The following is a 20,401-nucleotide window of genomic DNA, read 5'->3' as shown; positions in this document are numbered from 1 at the left end:
TTACACCGTTAACAGAATTATTTAACCAGTCACTAAATACAGGTGCTATTCCAGAGGACTGGAAAAGAGCAAATGTAGTTCCACTGCACAAAAGTGGAAGCAAGGAAGAAGCAAGTAACTACAGACCAGTAAGCCTTACATCAGTAGTGGGGAAAGTAATGGAAAAACTATTAAAAGAAAGAGTTGTGGAATATCTTAAATCAAACCACTTACAGGATCCAAAACAGCATGGATTTACTGGTGGTAGATCATGCCAAACAAATCTTATTGACTTTTTTGACTCTGTGACAAAAATAATAGATCAAGGGGGAGCTGTAGATGTAGCATATCTAGACTTTAGTAAGGCATTTGACACTGTCCCACATCGCAGACTGCTAAATAAACTTGAAAGCGTGGGGGTGGATTATAAAACAGTTAAATAGATAAGAACCTGGTTGCAGGATAGGAAACAGTTGTAGTTAATGGAGTTCAATCTATGGAGGGAAATGTTACCAGTGGAGTACCCCAGGGATCTGTACTTGGTCCAGTTCTCTTTAATATCTTTGTTGGTGACATTGCAGATGATATTGAAGGGAAGGCAGGACGCTGGCGCTAATTACACCGAGTGACTGCTGTGCTAAGCGACGTTACCTGCAATATCCCGTTAGGTGACATTGTATGAGGTTCCCGCGTGACCTTGCGCTGTGCTGATTTGCCCTCTACATGCAGCATACTGATGGCACAGACTCGGGGAGCATCTTTTTCCAAGGACGGACATTGGTGACCTTCAAAAGGACTTTATTTGGGACATCCAGAATATCGGAAAGTGGACCCTAAGCCTGGGATTCAACCTATGGTGTGCGATCCTGCTGTTGAGTATCCACCGTTTTTCCCTTCACCTTACGGCGTGGGAGCTTGTGCCATCTAAACCACCGCTAAGGGAATTATCCATCTACAAAGAGTGGTAATTATTGTGGAACATTTATCCCATACAAAAGGCTGTAACATCTTTCAGGTCCACTGACCACTGGACAATACTACAAAGTCCCATAGGTCCTAATCTACCAGAGACTGGTTTTTATTAGAGATGAGCGCCTGAAATTTTTCGGGTTTTGTGTTTTGGTTTTGGGTTCGGTTCCGCGGCCGTGTTTTGGGTTCGAACGCGTTTTGGCAAAACCTCACCGAATTTTTTTTGTCGGATTCGGGTGTGTTTTGGATTCGGGTGTTTTTTTCAAAAAACACTAAAAAACAGCTTAAATCATAGAATTTGGGGGTCATTTTGATCCCAAAGTATTATTAACCTCAAAAACCATAATTTACACTCATTTTCAGTCTATTCTGAATACCTCACACCTCACAATATTATTTTTAGTCCTAAAATTTGCACCGAGGTCGCTGTGTGAGTAAGATAAGCGACCCTAGTGGCCGACACAAACACCGGGCCCATCTAGGAGTGGCACTGCAGTGTCACGCAGGATGTCCCTTCCAAAAAACCCTCCCCAAACAGCACATGACGCAAAGAAAAAAAGAGGCGCAATGAGGTAGCTGTGTGAGTAAGATTAGCGACCCTAGTGGCCGACACAAACACCGGGCCCATCTAGGAGTGGCACTGCAGTGTCACGCAGGATGTCCCTTCCAAAAAACCCTCCCCAAACAGCACATGACGCAAAGAAAAAAAGAGGCGCAATGAGGTAGCTGTGTGAGTAAGATTAGCAACCCTAGTGGCCGACACAAACACCGGGCCCATTTAGGAGTGGCACTGCAGTGTCACGCAGGATGTCCCTTCCAAAAAACCCTCCCCAAACAGCACATGACGCAAAGAAAAAAAGAGGCGCAATGAGGTAGCTGTGTGAGTAAGATTAGCGACCCTAGTGGCCGACACAAACACCGGGCCCATCTAGGAGTGGCACTGCAGTGTCACGCAGGATGGCCCTTCCAAAAAACCCTCCCCAAACAGCACATGACGCAAAGAAAAAAAGAGGCGCAATGAGGTAGCTGTGTGAGTAAGATTAGCGACCCTAGTGGCCGACACAAACACCGGGCCCATCTAGGAGTGGCACTGCAGTGTCACGCAGGATGTCCCTTCCAAAAAACCCTCCCCAAACAGCACATGACGCAAAGAAAAAAAGAGGCGCAATGAGGTAGCTGTGTGAGTAAGATTAGCGACCCTAGTGGCCGACACAAACACCGGGCCCATCTAGGAGTGGCACTGCAGTGTCACGCAGGATGGCCCTTCCAAAAAACCCTCCCCAAACAGCACATGACGCAAAGAAAAAAAGAGGCGCAATGAGGTAGCTGACTGTGTGAGTAAGATTAGCGACCCTAGTGGCCGACACAAACACCGGGCCCATTTAGGAGTGGCACTGCAGTGTCACGCAGGATGTCCCTTCCAAAAAACCCTCCCCAATCAGCACATGATGCAAAGAAAAAGGTTAGGTGGTATACAATTATGGACGGACTGCCTGCCGAGTGCAGACACAGAGGTAGCCACAGCCGTGAACTACCGTACTGTACTGTGTCTGCTGCTAATATAGACTGGTTGATAAAGAGATGTCGTAGTAGTATGTATGTATAAAGAAGAAAAAAAAACCACGGTTAGGTGGTATACAATTATGGACGGACTGCCTGCCGAGTGCAGACACAGAGGTAGCCACAGCCATGAACTACCGTACTGTGTCTGCTGCGACTGGATGATAAATGATATAAAAAATATATATATATCACTACTGCAGCCGGACAGGTATATATTATATATTATATAATGACGGACCTGCTGGACACTGTCTGTCAGCAGAATGAGTTTTATTTTTATAGAATAAAAAAAACAACAACACACAAGTGAAGTCACACGACGAGTGTTTAACTTTTTCAGGCAATCACAATATAAGTATACTACTAACTATACTGGTGGTCAGTGTGGTCAGGTCACTGGTCAGTCACACTGGCAGTGGCACTCCTGCAGCAAAAGTGTGCACTGTTTAATTTTAATATAATATTATGTACTCCTGGCTCCTGCTATAACCTATAACTGGCACTGCAGTGCTCCCCAGTCTCCCCCACAATTATAAGCTGTGTGAGCTGAGCAGTCAGACAGATATATAATATATATAGATGATGCAGCACACTGGGCTGAGCCTGAGCAGTGCACACAGATATGGTATGTGACTGAGTCACTGTGTGTATCGCTTTTTTCAGGCAGAGAACGGATATATTAAATAAACTGCACTGTCTGGTGGTCACTCACTATATAATATTATGTACTCCTGGCTCCTGCTATAACCTATAACTGGCACTGCAGTGCTCCCCAGTCTCCCCCACAATTATAAGCTGTGTGAGCTGAGCAGTCAGACAGATATATAATATATATAGCTGATGCAGCACACTGGGCTGAGCCTGAGCAGTGCACACAGATATGGTATGTGACTGAGTCACTGTGTGTATCGCTTTTTTCAGGCAGAGAACGGATATATTAAATAAACTGCACTGTCTGGTGGTCACTCACTAGTAAACTCTCTGCACTCTCTACACTTCTACAGTACTCCTCCTAGTCCTAAGCTCCAGTAAATCTCTCTCTCTTATAATCTAAATGGAGAGGATGCCAGCCACGTCCTCTCACTATCAATCTCAATGCACGTGTGAAAATGGCGGCGACGCGCGGCTCCTTATATAGAATCCGAGTCTCGCGAGAATCCGACAGCGTCATGATGACGTTCGGGCGCGCTCGGGTTAACCGAGCAAGGCGGGAGGATCCGAGTCTGCTCGGACCCGTGAAAAAAACCATGAAGTTCGGGCGGGTTCGGATTCAGAGAAACCGAACCCGCTCATCTCTAGTTTTTATGAATTTATGAATAGCTCCTTTTTTAATATTGTGGCTTATTTTTATTTTTAATTTTATTGAATAATCTATGTCCAATAAATGTTATTGTCATTTACACCTGTCTGCTTATACCTGTCACAGCGCTATATATTCTATGTTTATATATGTTTCTAAGTTGGACTGACTATCCATTATTGATATAGCTGCTTAGAGAACCAATTTATTTCAAGCGCGTGGCTACCCACTTTGTAGTGAGGTATTTCCGATATTGAAGTGAAGGTATGCCTTTTTGCAGATGATACAAAGATATGCAACAGGGTAGACACACCGGGAGGGGTAAAACAAATGATTGATGACCTAGGTAGGCTTGAGAAATGGTCAAGAACGTGGCAACTACAGTTTAATGCTAAAAAATGCAAAATCATGCACTTGGGTCTCAAAAACCCAAAGGCTAAATATAGTATCAAGGGTACTATAATGGAAACTAATGAGGAGGAAAGGGATTTAGGAGTCACTATTTCAAGTGACTTGAAGGCAGGAAAGCAATGCAACAAAGCAATGAGAAAGGCAAGTCAGATGCTTGGTTGCATAGGGAGAGGAATCAGTAGTAGGAAAAAAGAAGTGATAATGCCACTGTATAGGTCATTGGTGCGGCCCCATCTGGAATACTGTGTCCAGTTCTGGAGACCATATCTCCAGAAGGATATAAATACATTAGAGAGTGTACAAAGAAGGTCAACTAAAATGGTGCATGGCCTACATCACAAAACGTACCCAGAAAGGCTAAAAGATCTTAACATGTATAGTTTGGAGGAGAGAAGGGAAAGGGGGGACATGATAGAAACTTTCAAATATATCAAGGGTCTTAACAAAGTTCAGGAGGGAAACATTCTTCAAAGGAAGAGAAATATTAGAACTCGAGGACATACACTGAAACTGGAGGGGGGGAGGTTCAGGGGAAATTTAAGGAAAAATTACTTCACAGAAAGGGTAGTGGATAAGTGGAATAGTCTCCCATCAGAGGTGGTAGAGGCTAAGACTGTAGAGCAATTTAAACATGCTTGGGATAGGCATATGAATATCCTTACAAAGAATTAAGGTTCAAAAAGGGTTGAGATTACCTAAAGGATAAAAAAAAGGGGCAGACTAGATGGGCCAAGTGGTTCTTATCTGCCGTCAAATTCTATGTTTCTATGTTTCTATATACTACAATGCAGCACAGATATGGAGCGTTTTTCAGGCAGAGAACGTATAATACTGGTGGTCACTGATCAGCAAAATTCTGCACTGTACTCCTCCTATATAATACTGCTGGTCCCCAGTCCCCACAATAAAGCAGTGTGAGCACAGATATATGCAGCACACTGAGCACAGATATGGAGTGTTTTTCAGACAGAGAACGTATAATACTGGTGGTCACTGGTCAGCAAAACTCTGCACTGTACTCCTCCTATATAATACTGCTGGTCCCCAGTCCCCACAATAAAGCAATGTGAGCACAGATATATGCAAGCACACTGAGCACAGATATGGAGCGTTTTTCAGGCAGAGAACGTATAATACTGGTGGTCACTGGTCAGCAAAACTCTGCACTGTACTCCTCCTATATAATACTGCTGGTCCCCAGTCCCCACAATAAAGCAGTGTGAGCACAGATATATGCAGCACACTGAGCACAGATATGGAGCGTTTTTCAGGCAGAGAACGTATAATACTAGTGGTCACTGGTCAGCAAAACTCTGCACTGTACTCCTCCTATATAATATACTGCTGGTCCCCAGTCTCCACAATAAAGCAGTGTGAGCACAGATATATGCAGCACACTGAGCACAGATATGGAGTGTTTTTCAGGCAGAGAACGTATAATACTGGGGGTCACTGGTCAGCAAAACTCTGCACTGTACTCCTCCTATATAATACTGCTGGTCCCCAGTCCCCACAATAAAGCAGTGTGAGCACAGATATATGCAAGCACACTGAGCACAGATATGGAGCGTTTTTCAGGCAGAGAACGTATAATACTGGTGGTCACTGGTCAGCAAAACTCTGCACTGTACTCCTCCTATATAATACTGCTGGTCCCCAGTCCCCACAATAAAGCAGTGTGAGCACAGATATATGCAGCACACTGAGCACAGATATGGAGCGTTTTTCAGGCAGAGAACGTATAATACTGGTGGTCACTGGTCAGCAAAACTCTGCTCCGTACTCCTCCTATAATACTGCTGGTCCCCAGAATAAAGATATTTGCAGCCCCCTGAAAGTTCTGAAACAAAGTGAGAGGACGCCAGCCACGTCCTCTCACTATCATTTCCAATGCACGAGTGAAAAATGGCGGCGACGCGCGGCTCCTTATATAGAATCTGAATCTCGCGAGAGTCCGACAGCGGGATGATGACGTTCGGGTGCGCTCGGGTTAACCGAGCAAGGCGGGAAGATTCGAATCTGCCTCGGACCCGTGTAAAATGGGTGAAGTTCGGGGGGGTTCGGATTCCGAGGAACCGAACCCGCTCATCACTAATTAAAACCACTGTCGAAAGAACTCTTCCACCTTATGTAAATGACAGCTCATTACTATATTATGTTGGTTTTAAATTGGGTAGTGTGGCTCATTTACAGTACTGCTAACATTGTCAAGCCCCATCCCACTTTTTATTACTCTAGGCCAGTGATGGCTAACCTTGACACGCCAGCTGTTGTTGAACTACACATCCCAGCATGCCATGCATCAGTTTTGCTATTTGGCCATGCTAAAACTGATGCAGGGCATGCTGGGATGTGTAGTTCAACAACAGCTGGAGTGTCAAGGTTAGCCAACACTGCTCTAGGCTTTAAACAAATGCGTGCTCCTGGTATATCTATGCTACTGTTATACCGAGTTGAACACATCTTGCTATTTGTCCAACTCTGCATACACATGGAACTGTGTCTTTGTTTTTTGTTAATACATTTCATCTCTGCATTTTTTTTTTTTTTACATACAGTACAACATGATATACTGTATATATATTTATTCTTTCAATAAAAATGTACTCTTATGCCACTAGGTGGCTCTCACGCTCTGCAACATTGTCTTTTGTAATACAAAAATAAAAGGTGATTTTCAGACCTTGCACATTCCTTCTATCATTTTAAGACAGTATTCTATTTTTTATTATTTTATATTATAGATGTATCTGAATATGTACCACCAGACTTTAGGGTTAATTAATTGATCAACACATATTTTCTTCTTACATACTGATTTTTCTAAAAACTAAAGTGTATTCCCATTTTTTGCTCACAGTGGTGAAAGTGGCTCCGGCAAGACAGAAGCCTGCAAGCACATAGTGAAACACTTAGCCTCCAGGTGCAGTTCCAGCAAGAAATCGCTGTATTCACAAATAAAGCACGTAAGTTAAAACATTGCCACAGGTATTCTAACCTTCACTGCTTGTTTACAATGTATTTGAAAGATACTGTGAACAAGATCAAGGCAAGTCATCCCCACACTAAATCTACATATGCAGAAATTACCCTACATTTTATTACTTTGAAGTGATTGTCATTATTTTGTTGCCTCTAAAATCTGCCTCGTTTGTTGATTAACAACAACCACTGCTGGAACTGTCAGGCAAATGGTGCAGCACCAGTGTGTGACACAGAAGTGAATTAGGCATACATACTCACAGACTGCCCGGCTAGCAGGAGACAGTGGAAACACTCCACCTGGCAGTGACCCATGCACGATTTCAGGGTAATTAAATATATTAAGAAAAAAAACTGTTATAGTGACTGTAATTGATGTGTATTATTAGTATCTGCAACTGATAATAGGATTATTTGCAAGGCCAGGTACACACTTGTCAGTGGCGGAACTAGCGAGCGGTGGGCCCAGGTGCGACAAAATGCTTTGGGCCCCCCATCCCATCCAAGTCCACCCCCTCACCCCTGGAGAGGATCTGGTGAGGGGGACCTGCTCAGGGCCAGAGAAATGGATACCTAGCAATAGTGCCGTAACTAGACATTTTAGCACTGTGTGCAAGAAACGGCATCGGAGCCCCACACCTGCATGCAAAATAGGGGCAGTGCGTGCCGTAGGCACGCGCAAAAATACATAGTGGCTTCGTGGGGAAGGGGTGTGGCCACAAAATAATACCAGTTAATAAAACGGTGCACAGTAGTCTCCATTATTCAATTTACGCCGCACAGTAGCACCACTACACCAGGTAGAGACTCTTTTACACCTTACGGCTGACAGATTCCTCTTTTTACACATTACGGCAGACAGCGTCCCCTTTTTAGACATTACGGCAGACAGCGTCCCCCTTTTTACACATAACGGCAGACAGCGTCCCCCTTTTTACACATAACGGCAGACAGCGTGCCCTTTTTACACATAGCGGCAGACAGCATGCACTTTTTACACATAACGGCAGACAGCATGCCATTTTTACACATAACGGCAGACAGCGTGCCATTTTTACACATAACGGCAGACAGCGTGCCCTTGTTACACATAGCCGCAGACAGCGTACACTTTTTACAAATAACGGCAGACAGCGTGCCCTTGTTAAACATAGCGGCAGACAGCGTACACTTTTTACACATAGCGGCAGACAGTGTGCCCTTGTTACAGATAGCGGCAGACAGCGTGCCCTTTTTACACATAACGGCAGACAGCATGCCCTTTTTACACATAACGGCAGACAGCGTCCCGATTTTACACATTACGGCAGACAGCGTGCCCTTGTTACACATTACGGCAGACAGCGTGCCCTTGTTACACATTACGGCAGACAGCGTGCCCTTGTTACACATTACGGCAGACAGCATCCCCCTTTTTACACATTGCGGCAGGCAGATTCCCCCTTTTTACACATTGCGGCAAGCAGATTCCCCCTTTTTACACATTGCGGCAAGCAGATTCCCCCTTTTTACACATTGCGGCAAGCAGATTCCCCCTTTTTACACATTGCGGCAGGTAGATTCCCCCTTTTTACACATTGCGGCAGGCAGATTCCCCCTTTTTACACATTGTGGCAGGCAGATTCCCCCTTTTTACACATTGCGGCAAGCAGATTCCCCCTTTTTACACATTGTGGCAGACAGATTCCCCCTTTTTACACATTGTGGCAGACGGTCCCCCTTTTTGTAGAAAGAAAGAAAGATAAGAAAGAAAAGAAAAGAAAGAAAGAATGAATTATACTTACCCTCTCCGCTGGCTCAGGCTCCTCGGTGCAGCTTCTGGTCACTCACGATTCCCGGGCAGGAGAGAAGGAGGAGGAGGGAGGTGGAGGAGGGAGCCGCAGCAGCGCTGTGTTATTGGTGGAGGCGCTGCTGCTGCTGCTGCCCCTCTGCTTCACTATAGGCTGTTCTCGGAAGACAGCCTATAGTGAAGCAGAGGGCCAGCAGCAGCAGCGCCTCAACCAGTAGTAAAGCGCTGCTGCGGCTCCCATCTCCACCTCCCTCCTCCTGCTTCTCCCCCGTACCGCTGCTCCTCTCCTCTCCTGTCCGGGCGGCTGCGGGCAGCGGTTGCCCGCAGCACACAGCGGCATGTAATGAGTCAGTTTGACTCATTACATGCTTTGGGCCCCTGGACAGAGGCGGGCCCCAGTGCAACGCACTGGTTGCACTGGCGGTAGTTCCGCCTCTGGCACTTGTGTTGCTGTGCTGCCCAATAGAAGGTTGCGAGTAAATGATTACTAGTATAATATTAGAACTTACTTGGAGATTCCTCTTTTAGAATTTCCATGCTAAATTTGTGTGTGTAGGAGTCTAGGACAAAAAGTATCCTTAATACCAGAATGCAAACAGAACATTACTGTTCAAGTTCAGTTTATTGTCATCAGCCAAAATAAATTGACAGACGAAATTACAGTAGTCCATAGCACCAAGTAGCAGGCGACACAGTCATAGCATACAAAAACATAAAAATAATACAATCATACATTTAACATCCGTACTGCAAATGGAATAAAACTGTTCCTAAAACGACTGGTCCATGGTAGCAGAGTACGCCCTACGCCTATACAACTCATCAAAGGTAGATAGCGGCATACCAATGATTTTATTAGCGGTTCTTCTAGTTCTCTCTAATGCACACCGATCTTTTAAGGTACAGCCACCATACCATGTCACAATACCATAACTCAGGATGCTCTCAATCGAGCACCTATAAACATTTAACATGGTCTGCGCACCAACACCTGCTGCTCTTAAACATTGCAGGAAAATGAGTCGTTGTTGAGCTTTTTTTACTATCAATTGCAAGTGCACCGACCATGTCAAGCAAGACGAAATCTGAATGCCCAAAAAGCGGAATGAAGCAATCATTTCGACTGCTTGATCAGCAACAAACACTGGCGATTTCTGCAACTGTCCTTTCCTAAAACTCACGATCAGTTCTTTAGTCTTCCCACTATTTAAAAAAAAAATGATTTTCACTACTCCAACCAACTAATTTTGCAACTTTCATCCTATAAGCTGACTCATGGGGGGTAATTCCAAGTTGATCGCAGCAGGATTTTTGATAGCAATTGGGCAAAACCATGTGCACTGCAGGGGAGGCAGATATAACATGTGCAGAAAGAGTTAGATTTGGGTGGGGGGTGTTCAAGCTGAAATCTAAATTGCAGTGTTAAAATAAAGCAGCCAGTATTTATCCTGCACAGAAACAAAATAACCCACCCAAATCTAACTCTCTCTGCACATGTTATATCTGCCCCCCCTGCAGTGCACATGGTTTTGCCCAGTTGCTATCAAAAATCCTGCTGCGATCAACTTGGAATTACCCCCATCATCACTGTTAATTAAACCTACTACAGCAATGTCATCAGCAAATGTAATCACTTTAACAGATACATCTGCTGACACACAGTCATGAGTAAACATCGAATATAAAAAAAGGCTAAGGACACAGCTCTGGGGTACACCTGTATTTATCAGCACCACCCCGGACCTAACGCTAACCATTTTAACCATTTGTGGGCGATTTTTTGAAAAATTCTAAAATCCAATTACAAGTAAAACTATCAAGGTCCAACACAGATAATTTATTCGTTAAAGATGCAGGAATCACTGTGTTAAAGGCCGAACTAAAATCAACAAATAAAATCCTAACATAAGCATTCCTCTTTTCCAAATGCGAGAGAGTAAAGTGCAACAGTGTAATAATCGCGTCGTCAGTGCAACGGTTCCGTCTATAAGCAAACTGAAATGGGTCAAACTCAGCTGAAAAAAAAGATTTAATATGACTCAATACTAGTCTCTCAAAACATTTCATTATGAGGGACGTTAATGCTATAGGCCGATAGTCATTTAAACACTTAACTGACCCTTTCTTAGGGACTGGGACAATACTTGTCAACTTCAAACTCCTTGGCACTACACAGTGCATGAGTGACAAGTTAAACAAGATCGTTAATATCCCACTCAGTTGCTCCGCACATCCATGAAGGACCCTCCCCTGAATTCCATCAGGTCCTGCTGACTTGCCCGGATTTACCCGACGCAAACAATTTAGCACAGCCCCTTCTACAAGCAACAAGGAAGATTCCCCCTCTCGAGGGATCTGCGGCAACTGGGGTAATCTATCAATTTCTTCAAATCTACAATAAAACAGATTTAAGTCTCCCGCCAATGACTTAGTAACCTCCACATGGTCGGCCTTTTTAACTTTGCACCCAGTCACTTCATATATCAGCTGCCACAAGCCCCTAGGATTCTTATTCAAACTACTAAGATCTTCAATCTTTTTAGAGTAACCAATGTTTGCTCTTTTTATGCCCAAATGGAGTTGGGCCCTGGCTGTTCTCAAAGCGGCCTGATCGCCAGCCTTGAAAGCTCTATCCCTGGCTTTAAGCTGGGCACGAACCTCCCCATTTAACCATGGTTTCTCATTAGAAAAGGTTTTAATTTTTTTCCTCACCGTGACACTCTCCATGCTTGAACTTATATAGCAGGAGATCAAAGATGGAAGTAAATCAATATCAATTGAATCATTGCTTACACACTCTTCGATAAACAGATCCCAATTTGTAAATTCCAACATATCCTGCAACCTCATCATTGCACCCTCTGGCCAGATTATAACCGTTTTAATCACAGGCTTCACTCTTTTAACCTGGGGTTTATAAATTGGCCTTAAAAATAGAGACAAGTGATCGGAATTGCCAATGTGAGGACAAGCAAAGGTCTCAGACTTGATCTAATATATGCGTCCCACGTGTGGGGACCGATACGTACTTGTTAAATCTCTGCATTACTTTTTTTAAATCTGCTTGATTGGAATCGCCAGCCACAATAAAACATGCCTCAACATAATCTGTCTTTAAAGATCCCACAGCATTATAAAGAATATCCAATGCCTTATTAACATTTGCGCAAGGGGTTATATAAATGGCAATAATAATTATCACATAAATTTCCCTGGGCAGGTAAAGAGGCCTGCACTTGACACTCAAATACTCAATATCCATTGAGCAGTGAGTGTCAATCAAGGTGGCCTCAGAGTACCACATACGATATACAAAAATACAAAGCCCACCACCCCTGCTTTTTCTGGAGGCCAGAGTCCAATCTGCTCTAAATAAAATCCTATCGTCCATAGACACAGCTGAATCCCGGACTGAGTCCTCTAACCAAGTTTCAGTAAATATGTATAAAGAACAGTGCTTTAAATACTTCTTACTAGCAGAGTCCACATAGAAGTCATCAAGCTTACTGGCTAATGACCGAAAGTTAGCTAAAAATAAACTAAGTAGAGGAGGCCTGAGCGAATACAGGCTAAGCCTGGCTTTAATACCAGCTAGTTTTCCCCTTTTTTGTTTCCACTCTTTTTATATACCGCTTCCAGCCAAACCTGGGATTCCATAACCGATAATAACCCCAATTATGCCCTTTACAGGGGCGTTGTCCACTCCAATCCTTTGAATTTTCATGACTCTGCCAGTACTGTACCGATCGTTCATAAAATCCATTCATAACTTCACTCACATGTGATCCTGGGACAGGGCCAGCCTCACCCCTTGCCACCTTAGCTGCTGCAGTGGCAGACCCATAAACATGATGGCCAGTATCACCCCTTACCACCTTGGCTGCTGCAGTGGCAGACCCATCCGTGGCCACAATGGAGAGGGGAAGAGCGGCTCCTTCATTCAGCGACTCAGTCCCATCAGTCATCGCTGCACCAACAATACCTACACTAGCAGGAACCACAAGGGATGCAGCAGCTGTAACTAGTAAACAATAACAGTTGTTGTGGATAACCCTAGACATATTTTGGGGAAAATACTAGTGAAACACGCAATTAACACTAGGGGGTACCATATGAGGTTTACGTTTTCAGTGTCCTCAATTGACCGCATTGCAAGTGCAAGCACTTGTGAAGTACCACATCACTATTGGACAGTAGTATAAAGGACTTACCGGGGGGGAGTACTTTGGTAGGGGCCCATGCTTAAGGGTGTGGACAGGCAGTAGTGAAGGTGTGGCCAACCACCGCAGAGACTTGGCTAACCGTTAGAGAGTACATGGGCTGGGCCCCTTGATAAATATATACAGTAAACATTGCTTATGCATGTATGATAAGTACCAGATTAATAACAGCAATGCACTGTAGAAAATACATTATAGTCCTGTGCATTAACGTGCACCAGTATAGAGTCTGGAACCTAATCCCTAGAGGAGAAGGTGGGCCCACAGGCAGTGGGGCCCACCGGGGGTTTCACATATTCCCCTGTGGGCCAGTCCGACCCTGTACCATATCATATGTGATTGCATTTGAAAAGGCTTATGCACATTGTCATTGGTTAAGGACCCTTACTTTTTTACAGTTTTTAATGCCTTAAATTTAAACATACAGTGGTTTAAGTATCCATTTATTTTGATACTTATTACTAGCGACATATTTAGTTTAGTATTTAACATGTCTGACTTGTCTGCTGAGGTCCAGACAAAACTGGGCAAGGTTTCTAGGTGCCCTAGGCAAAGCTTCACATTACTGCCCTTAATTCCCCAATACACACCTTCATCCATGCACCTAAAACCACACTTATGCCTTAACCAAAGTCTTTGACAATGGGGTGAATAATTTTTCATATGCACATCCTGTCTATAAATGCATAACACTTTTTTGTAGAATCAGAGCACCCAATATGCACATTCACCTTTGCCCCATCAAAATTTACCAATTCAACCCCCACTCAGCATCAATTAACGTCACCTATCCAGCACCCATTAACCGATTCCTCTCCAAGAATCCATTAAGCCATTCACCCTTCCAGCACCTATTAGCACATTCATCCATTTTATCAGCACCCATTAACATCCCTCCTCCAGGAGCCTATATATCCATTTGTCATCAGTACCAGTTAACCCACTACCTTCAAGAATCAATTATGCAATTCACCCCCCAGCACCCATTAACACATTCATCCATACTATCAGCACCCATTAACGTAACTTCCTGCACATGGAATCCATTTACCCGTTCATCACCAGTACCTGTTAACCCATTCCTCTGTAGAAACCATTAATCGATTCACCCACTCAGCACGCATTAACCCATTTTTGCCTAAGAATCCATTTATCTATTCACCCTCATAGCACCCATTTACACATTTGTCCACACTGTCAACACCCCTTAACCTTCCCCCACCCGACACCTATTAATCCATTCACCCTAATCACTCAATTACTCCCTCACAGCACAAGTTACCACCACTTCCAATCAGCACCAATTAATCCATTCACTCACAGCACCCAGTAACCCAACCACCTACCATCTAGTAATCCATTTATCCGCAACACCCATTAACCCCCTCACAGCATCTGATAATCTATTCATCAGGATGTCAGCGACATCCCTAATTTTTCTCACAAGCAGCCTCAACAGGCTGACTCATCAGTTTCCGAATCCCTTAGGCAGCTGCCCAGTATAAGCAGCAGCGCTGGGTCCAGCAGTGTCCTCCTTGTCTATTGTGTCCCTTGCCTATCTCCTGGCAGCCTACCACAACCAGTGATGGGTTGTTCATTAATTTGCCTGTGCAACAGCCATCTATGCATACACATTACACCTTAACTCAGCAGGGACACTGCAAAGCCTGGAAAGTTTTGTTGAAGCCGGAAAGGTTTTGCTGTGTCCCCATTGCCAACAATGGGGACTGTACTGTTAATTCCATCTATAGATGACATAAGTGGTACTGTGACAAACAGCGTGATTTAGTTATGTTTCAATCTTAAATGGATCCCTAAGTGTTAATGACCTAAAGAAGAGAACCAACCATCTATCATTTCTAGTTCACATGGTAAATTTGATATTTGCTACTAAATTTGCATGAACTTCATATGTTCTTTAATTTACAGGTGAATACAATTTTAGAAGCATTTGGTCATGCCAAAACAACACTTAATAATTTATCTAGTCGTTTTATAAAGTTCTTTGAGCTACATTTTTGTGAAAAGACATCAACTTTAATAGGAGGTAAGATTTGTAAAACATCCATTTATTGTATAATAATGAATTAGAATAATTTATTATTATTGTGACAAGTTTTTATTATTGTGAATTTTTTTTTTGCTCTTTAAACTTTCTTTCTACTTGTGTTAGCCTTTTGTGTTCATGTGATAAATCCGCAAATATAGGTCCCACTCATGTCACTGATTTTAAAAGTGCTGCATGATAGCTATGTGTCAGAAAAAATAAAAGAATCTTCGTTTACTAGAATTGTATGAAATATGGCCTAAAATACGATTATCCTAAAAAGTAATTGTAGTGATTTGTTGCAACCAGTGATTATGGTCAACCTCTAATTATGTTTAAGGAAGCTCTCCAGCATAACTCTGATTTTTTTGTGTGTGTATATAATACACTTCTAGTGTAACCCATGTAACAAAGCCCTAATTTACTCAGATTAAATGTATCCATCACAAACACTATTGTTGGTAAGGGGTTGAGGCTTAAATACCGGCAGTCGGGGTGCCAGCGGTCAAAATACCAGCTGCGGCATTCTGCTGTTTAGCATCCCAACAAGGGTCGGGAAAGCCTGCTACCCCTCATCCCCTAACCCTCCCTTTACTGCAGCTTAAACCTAACCCCCTTCTGCTGCAGCCTAACCCTAACCCTCCTTAGTGGTACCTAAACCTAACCGCCCTTCCTGCAGCCTAAACCTAACCCCCCACCCCTTTCCCGAAGCCTAACCCTCCCCGGGGCTGCCTAAACCTACCCCCCCTTCTCACAGCCTAAACCTGTCCCCACCTTTATGCATCCTAACCTTAGCCCCCAACCTCCACACCCTAAATGTAATCTCCCCTCCACCCCCACACCGCCCAGCAAGCTTACCTCTATGACGGCCCGACATTCACTCAATTGGGATCCTGTCTGTCATGATGCTGGTGCCAGCATTCTGATCAGTATCGGGATTCGGGTGTTGGTATTTCGACAGATGGGATTCTGACCAGATTCCGTAGGTAACAATAGAAAAAGAAACCACTTTTTTCTACTTTTGATGACAAAAGTATTGTATAGTGTATGCATATGCATACATATTGTATAAAAATGGCATGCTTAGAATACAATTTATATGGTACTGCTGCTGATAAATTCATGTTTTATTTAGAGATGTGCACCGGAAATTTTTCGGGTTTTGTGTTTTGGTTTTGGATTTGGTTCCGCAGCGTGTTTTGGATTCGGCCGCGTTTTGGCAAAACCTCCCTGAAAATTTTTTGTCGGATTCGGGTGTGTTTTGGATTCGGGTGTTTTTTTTCAAAAACAGCTTAAATCATAGAATTTGGGGGTAATTTTGATCCTATAGTGGTATTAACCTCAATAACCACAATTTCCACTAATTTCCAGTCTATTCTGAACACCTCACACCTCACAATACTATTTTTAGTCCTAAAATTTGCAGCAAGGTCGCTGGATGACTAAGCAAAGCGACCCAAGAGGGCGGCACAAACACCTGGCCCATCTAGGAGTGGCACTGCAGTGTCAGACAGGATGGCACTTAAAATGGCACTAAAAAATGAAGTAACCTCATATCTCATTGTTCTCTTACCAGGTATGTCTAGTGGAACAACTATCCCCAGCAAGCTGTACTGAGTCTGCTAATTATCATATAGGAATATCATGAATGCCTAGCTATAGGTATGTCTAGTGGAACAACAATCCCCAGCAAGCTGTACTGAGTCTGCTAATTATCATATAGGAATATCATGAATGCCTAGCTATAGTTATGTCTAGTGGAACAACAATCCCCAGCAAGCTGTACTGAGTCTGCTAATAGTAATTATCATATAGGAATATCATGAATGCCTATCTATAGGTATGTCTAGTGTATTAAATATTATTAGCAGATTTATTCAAGTTTTATTTGTAGTTATTTGGGGAATGTGTAATGGTTTCATCCCTACACACCATTTGTTTGTTTAAGTTTTATTGCTCCAAATGGGTGATGGGCTAGGGGAGGGTCCAATCAATCAATGTGCTTACATACACATGTTTGGGCTTTATATTAGTGTGTAGTTTAGCTGAATTAGCGTAGCTGAATCATTGTGGGGAGAAAGATTTCAAAGGGAGAAAATTTCTAAGGGTTTCATCTGGGACTTATACTGGACTTTAACTGGACGGAAACTGCATGGAAACTCCAAACAAAAGCAAATAAATCATCACAATCCACCAATACTTGGACTGCAGCTACAAATGTTTGTACACACCCATTATTCTCCAAGCCTCACTTACCCAGGAAACTATACATTCACTTTCTGCAAAAACACCAGCAATACAACTTTTACTCTGACCCTGCAAATACCTGGAAAACAAATGTTTTATTGAGAACCATATTTGATGAAGTAACACTGACTTGTGGTTTGGCAACACTGTGTAATTTTTCATCTAACATCAACAAATATTTGATTTACTGGTAATCTGTTGATATTAACATCATTTTAAATACTTGCAAATCGTATTTCTTTCTGCAAACTTCACTGCTCTCTCATACAGCCACCACTCCTCCTCCTATTCTCATTTTACTACCAGTTTTCACCCCATCCACACTATGGCCAGGCTGGCAACCCCCATTACTCATTGTCTTTCTAATCCTTTATTCTGTCCCCTGTTACCACCTCTATCCCTCTCTCCCAGTCTCCTACATCTCATCCTCTCTCCTCTCCTCTGTCTTCCTCCCTACCCCTCTTCTGTTTCCCCATTGCAATTCACTTCTGCCCCTTCACACCATTTATACCCCACCACTCAACCCTGCTCTCTCCCTCCTCTGCCTGTCTCCTCACCTCTCCTCCACCAGTATCAAACTGCACTCCCTCCCTGTCTTACTCATGCAGTCTCCCTTCCTAGCCAAGGCCCCAGCACCATCATCACACCCTCTTTATCCTTTCCTTCCAAATTACTCCTACCTCAACGCTACAGCAATCCTGATAATCTCATTCACATCTCTCCCACAAACTCATACCCCCTATCCTGTGCACTCTGGAATGCCAGATCTATTTGCAACAAACTGGCCCCCACTCATGACCTTTTCATTTCCAACTCCCTGCACCTCTTGGCCATTACAGAAACCTGGATTACTCCTCATGACACCACTTCTCCTGCTGCTCTCTCTGCTGGGGGCCTCACATTCTCACACACACCCCGACACGGGGGTCGCCATGGGGGTGGTGTTGGGATCCTTTTACCCTCAAGCTACACATACCAACTTATACCTCCAGAACCTTCTCTTACATTCTCTACATTTGAGGTCCATGCAATACGCCTCTACCAACCTACAAATCTTCGAGTTGCTGTAATTTACCGTCCACCTGGCATTTCCTCCAAATTCCTCGACAACTTTGCTTCCTGGCTATCTCACTTCCTCTCTTCTGACATTCCCTCCATTATTCTAGTTGATTTCAACATCCCTATCGATAACCCCACAAAATCACCTGCCTCTAAACTCCTTAACCTCACCTCTTCACTTGGTCTCTCCCAGTGGACCACCTCACCCTCCCATGTGAACGGGAGCTCACTGGATCTGGTTTTCACTCACCGCTGTGATATTTCTGATTTCTCCAATTCCCCTTTTCCCCTCTCTGACCACCACTTGCTCTCTTTCAACTTATCTATCTCTGCTTCCCCATCTCTCCCTCCTAAGGCTACCATCACGAAGCAAGGAAAATTACCTAGGTAATAAACCCGGCGCTTCAAAATGTGTTGTTTGACCCAAAGGAGCTGTTTGCAGGGATAGTCAATCCCTGAAAAATGCTAATAGGAAGAGGATATACAGCGCTAAACACTAGATATATATAATATAACGTTTTTATTAAACAGAATAAATTTTTGGTTGCAACCACATATATAAACTGTAATAAAATAGGTATAATGAATAAAATAGAGGCAAACACAGCACAGCACTTGGTTATGTATATTACCACTGTTGGAGGCCACTCACAGTCTCCTGTAAAAATCCTTTGGAAAGAAATGTGCCACAGTCCAAGGGGTGTATAAAACACTTGTAGAGATGTATAGTCCATACGAAGTGAGTGGAAGACCTTGAAACTTGATTGTGGACAATTATAGTCCTAGTGAAAGCATGGTCTCATACTCGTCTGTTGGACATCACAAGCTCCCCTTCGGCATAAGGACTTCTAGGCGTATTCCAGAATGAGGATGTTTGGCTGTAGTGGAGGCCTCTGCAAACCAACGCGTTTCGCTGTAACAAACAGCTTTATCAAGGTGTGTGTGTGTCCACTGTAAGGATGCCCTTTTTAAAGGCTGTGCTGATTGCCCATTGTTTACAGCTGTATCACATTTACAATCATTAAATAACGTGAAAAATAAAAATGTATCTAGTTTAGTTTATTGTTCATATATGGAGACAAGTGTACATGTGCATAAAAACCACTTTTGATTATGAATACTTATATTCAATATTAATTTCTAAAAGACATTTCCTGATTCAAAATCACGGTCATGTGACCGCATGTGTATGCTTCCTGTCCTTGGAACGCATTCCAGAACATAATAGGTGTTTGAAATGGGGAGGAGTCGGTCACGTGATCGGCAGTATTAGGAGCCGATCACGTGTACGCAATTAGCGTCACGTGACCGTCTCCTCCCCATTTCAAACACCGATTATGTTCTGGTATGCGTTCCAAGGACAGGAAGCATACACATGCGGTCACATGACCGTGATTTTGAATCAGGAAATGTCTTTTAGAAATTAATATTGAATATAAGTATTCATAATCAAAAGTGGTTTTTATACACATGTACACTTGTCTCCATATATGAACAATAAACTAAACTAGATACATTTTTATTTTTCACGTTATTTAATGATTGTAAATGTGATACAGCTGTAAACAATGGGCAATCAGCACAGCCTTTAAAAAGGGCATCCTTACAGTGGACACATACACACACCTTGATAAAGCTGTTTGTTACAGCGAAACGCGTTGGTTTGCAGAGGCCTCCACTACAGCCAAACATCCTCATTCTGGAATACGCCTAGAAGTCCTTATGCCGAAGGGGAGCTTGTGATGTCCAACAGACGAGTATGAGACCATGCTTTCACTAGGACTATAATTGTCCACAATCAAGCTTCAAGGTCTTCCATTCACTTCGTATGGACT

The 20,401-nt window shown here is 43.3% G+C and overlaps 1 protein-coding gene across 7 annotated transcripts in view; it reads left to right on the top strand.

Moving 5' to 3' along the window:
* MYO16 (myosin XVI) overlaps positions 1-20,401 on the top strand; it is a 1,104,874-nt gene that overhangs the window by 506,082 nt on the left and 578,391 nt on the right. For all 7 annotated transcript variants that reach the window (XM_063953181.1, XM_063953183.1, XM_063953182.1 and 4 more), the window contains 2 exons: positions 7,083-7,188; positions 15,143-15,260. In XM_063953181.1, the coding sequence (XP_063809251.1) occupies positions 7,083-7,188; positions 15,143-15,260 (224 nt within the window). The remainder of the gene's footprint in view (positions 1-7,082; positions 7,189-15,142; positions 15,261-20,401) is intronic.

Source organism: Pseudophryne corroboree, chromosome 2, assembly GCF_028390025.1.
Source record: "Pseudophryne corroboree isolate aPseCor3 chromosome 2, aPseCor3.hap2, whole genome shotgun sequence".
Taxonomy (NCBI): Eukaryota; Metazoa; Chordata; class Amphibia; order Anura; family Myobatrachidae; genus Pseudophryne; species Pseudophryne corroboree.
This window is presented reverse-complemented; position numbering and strand designations above follow the sequence as displayed.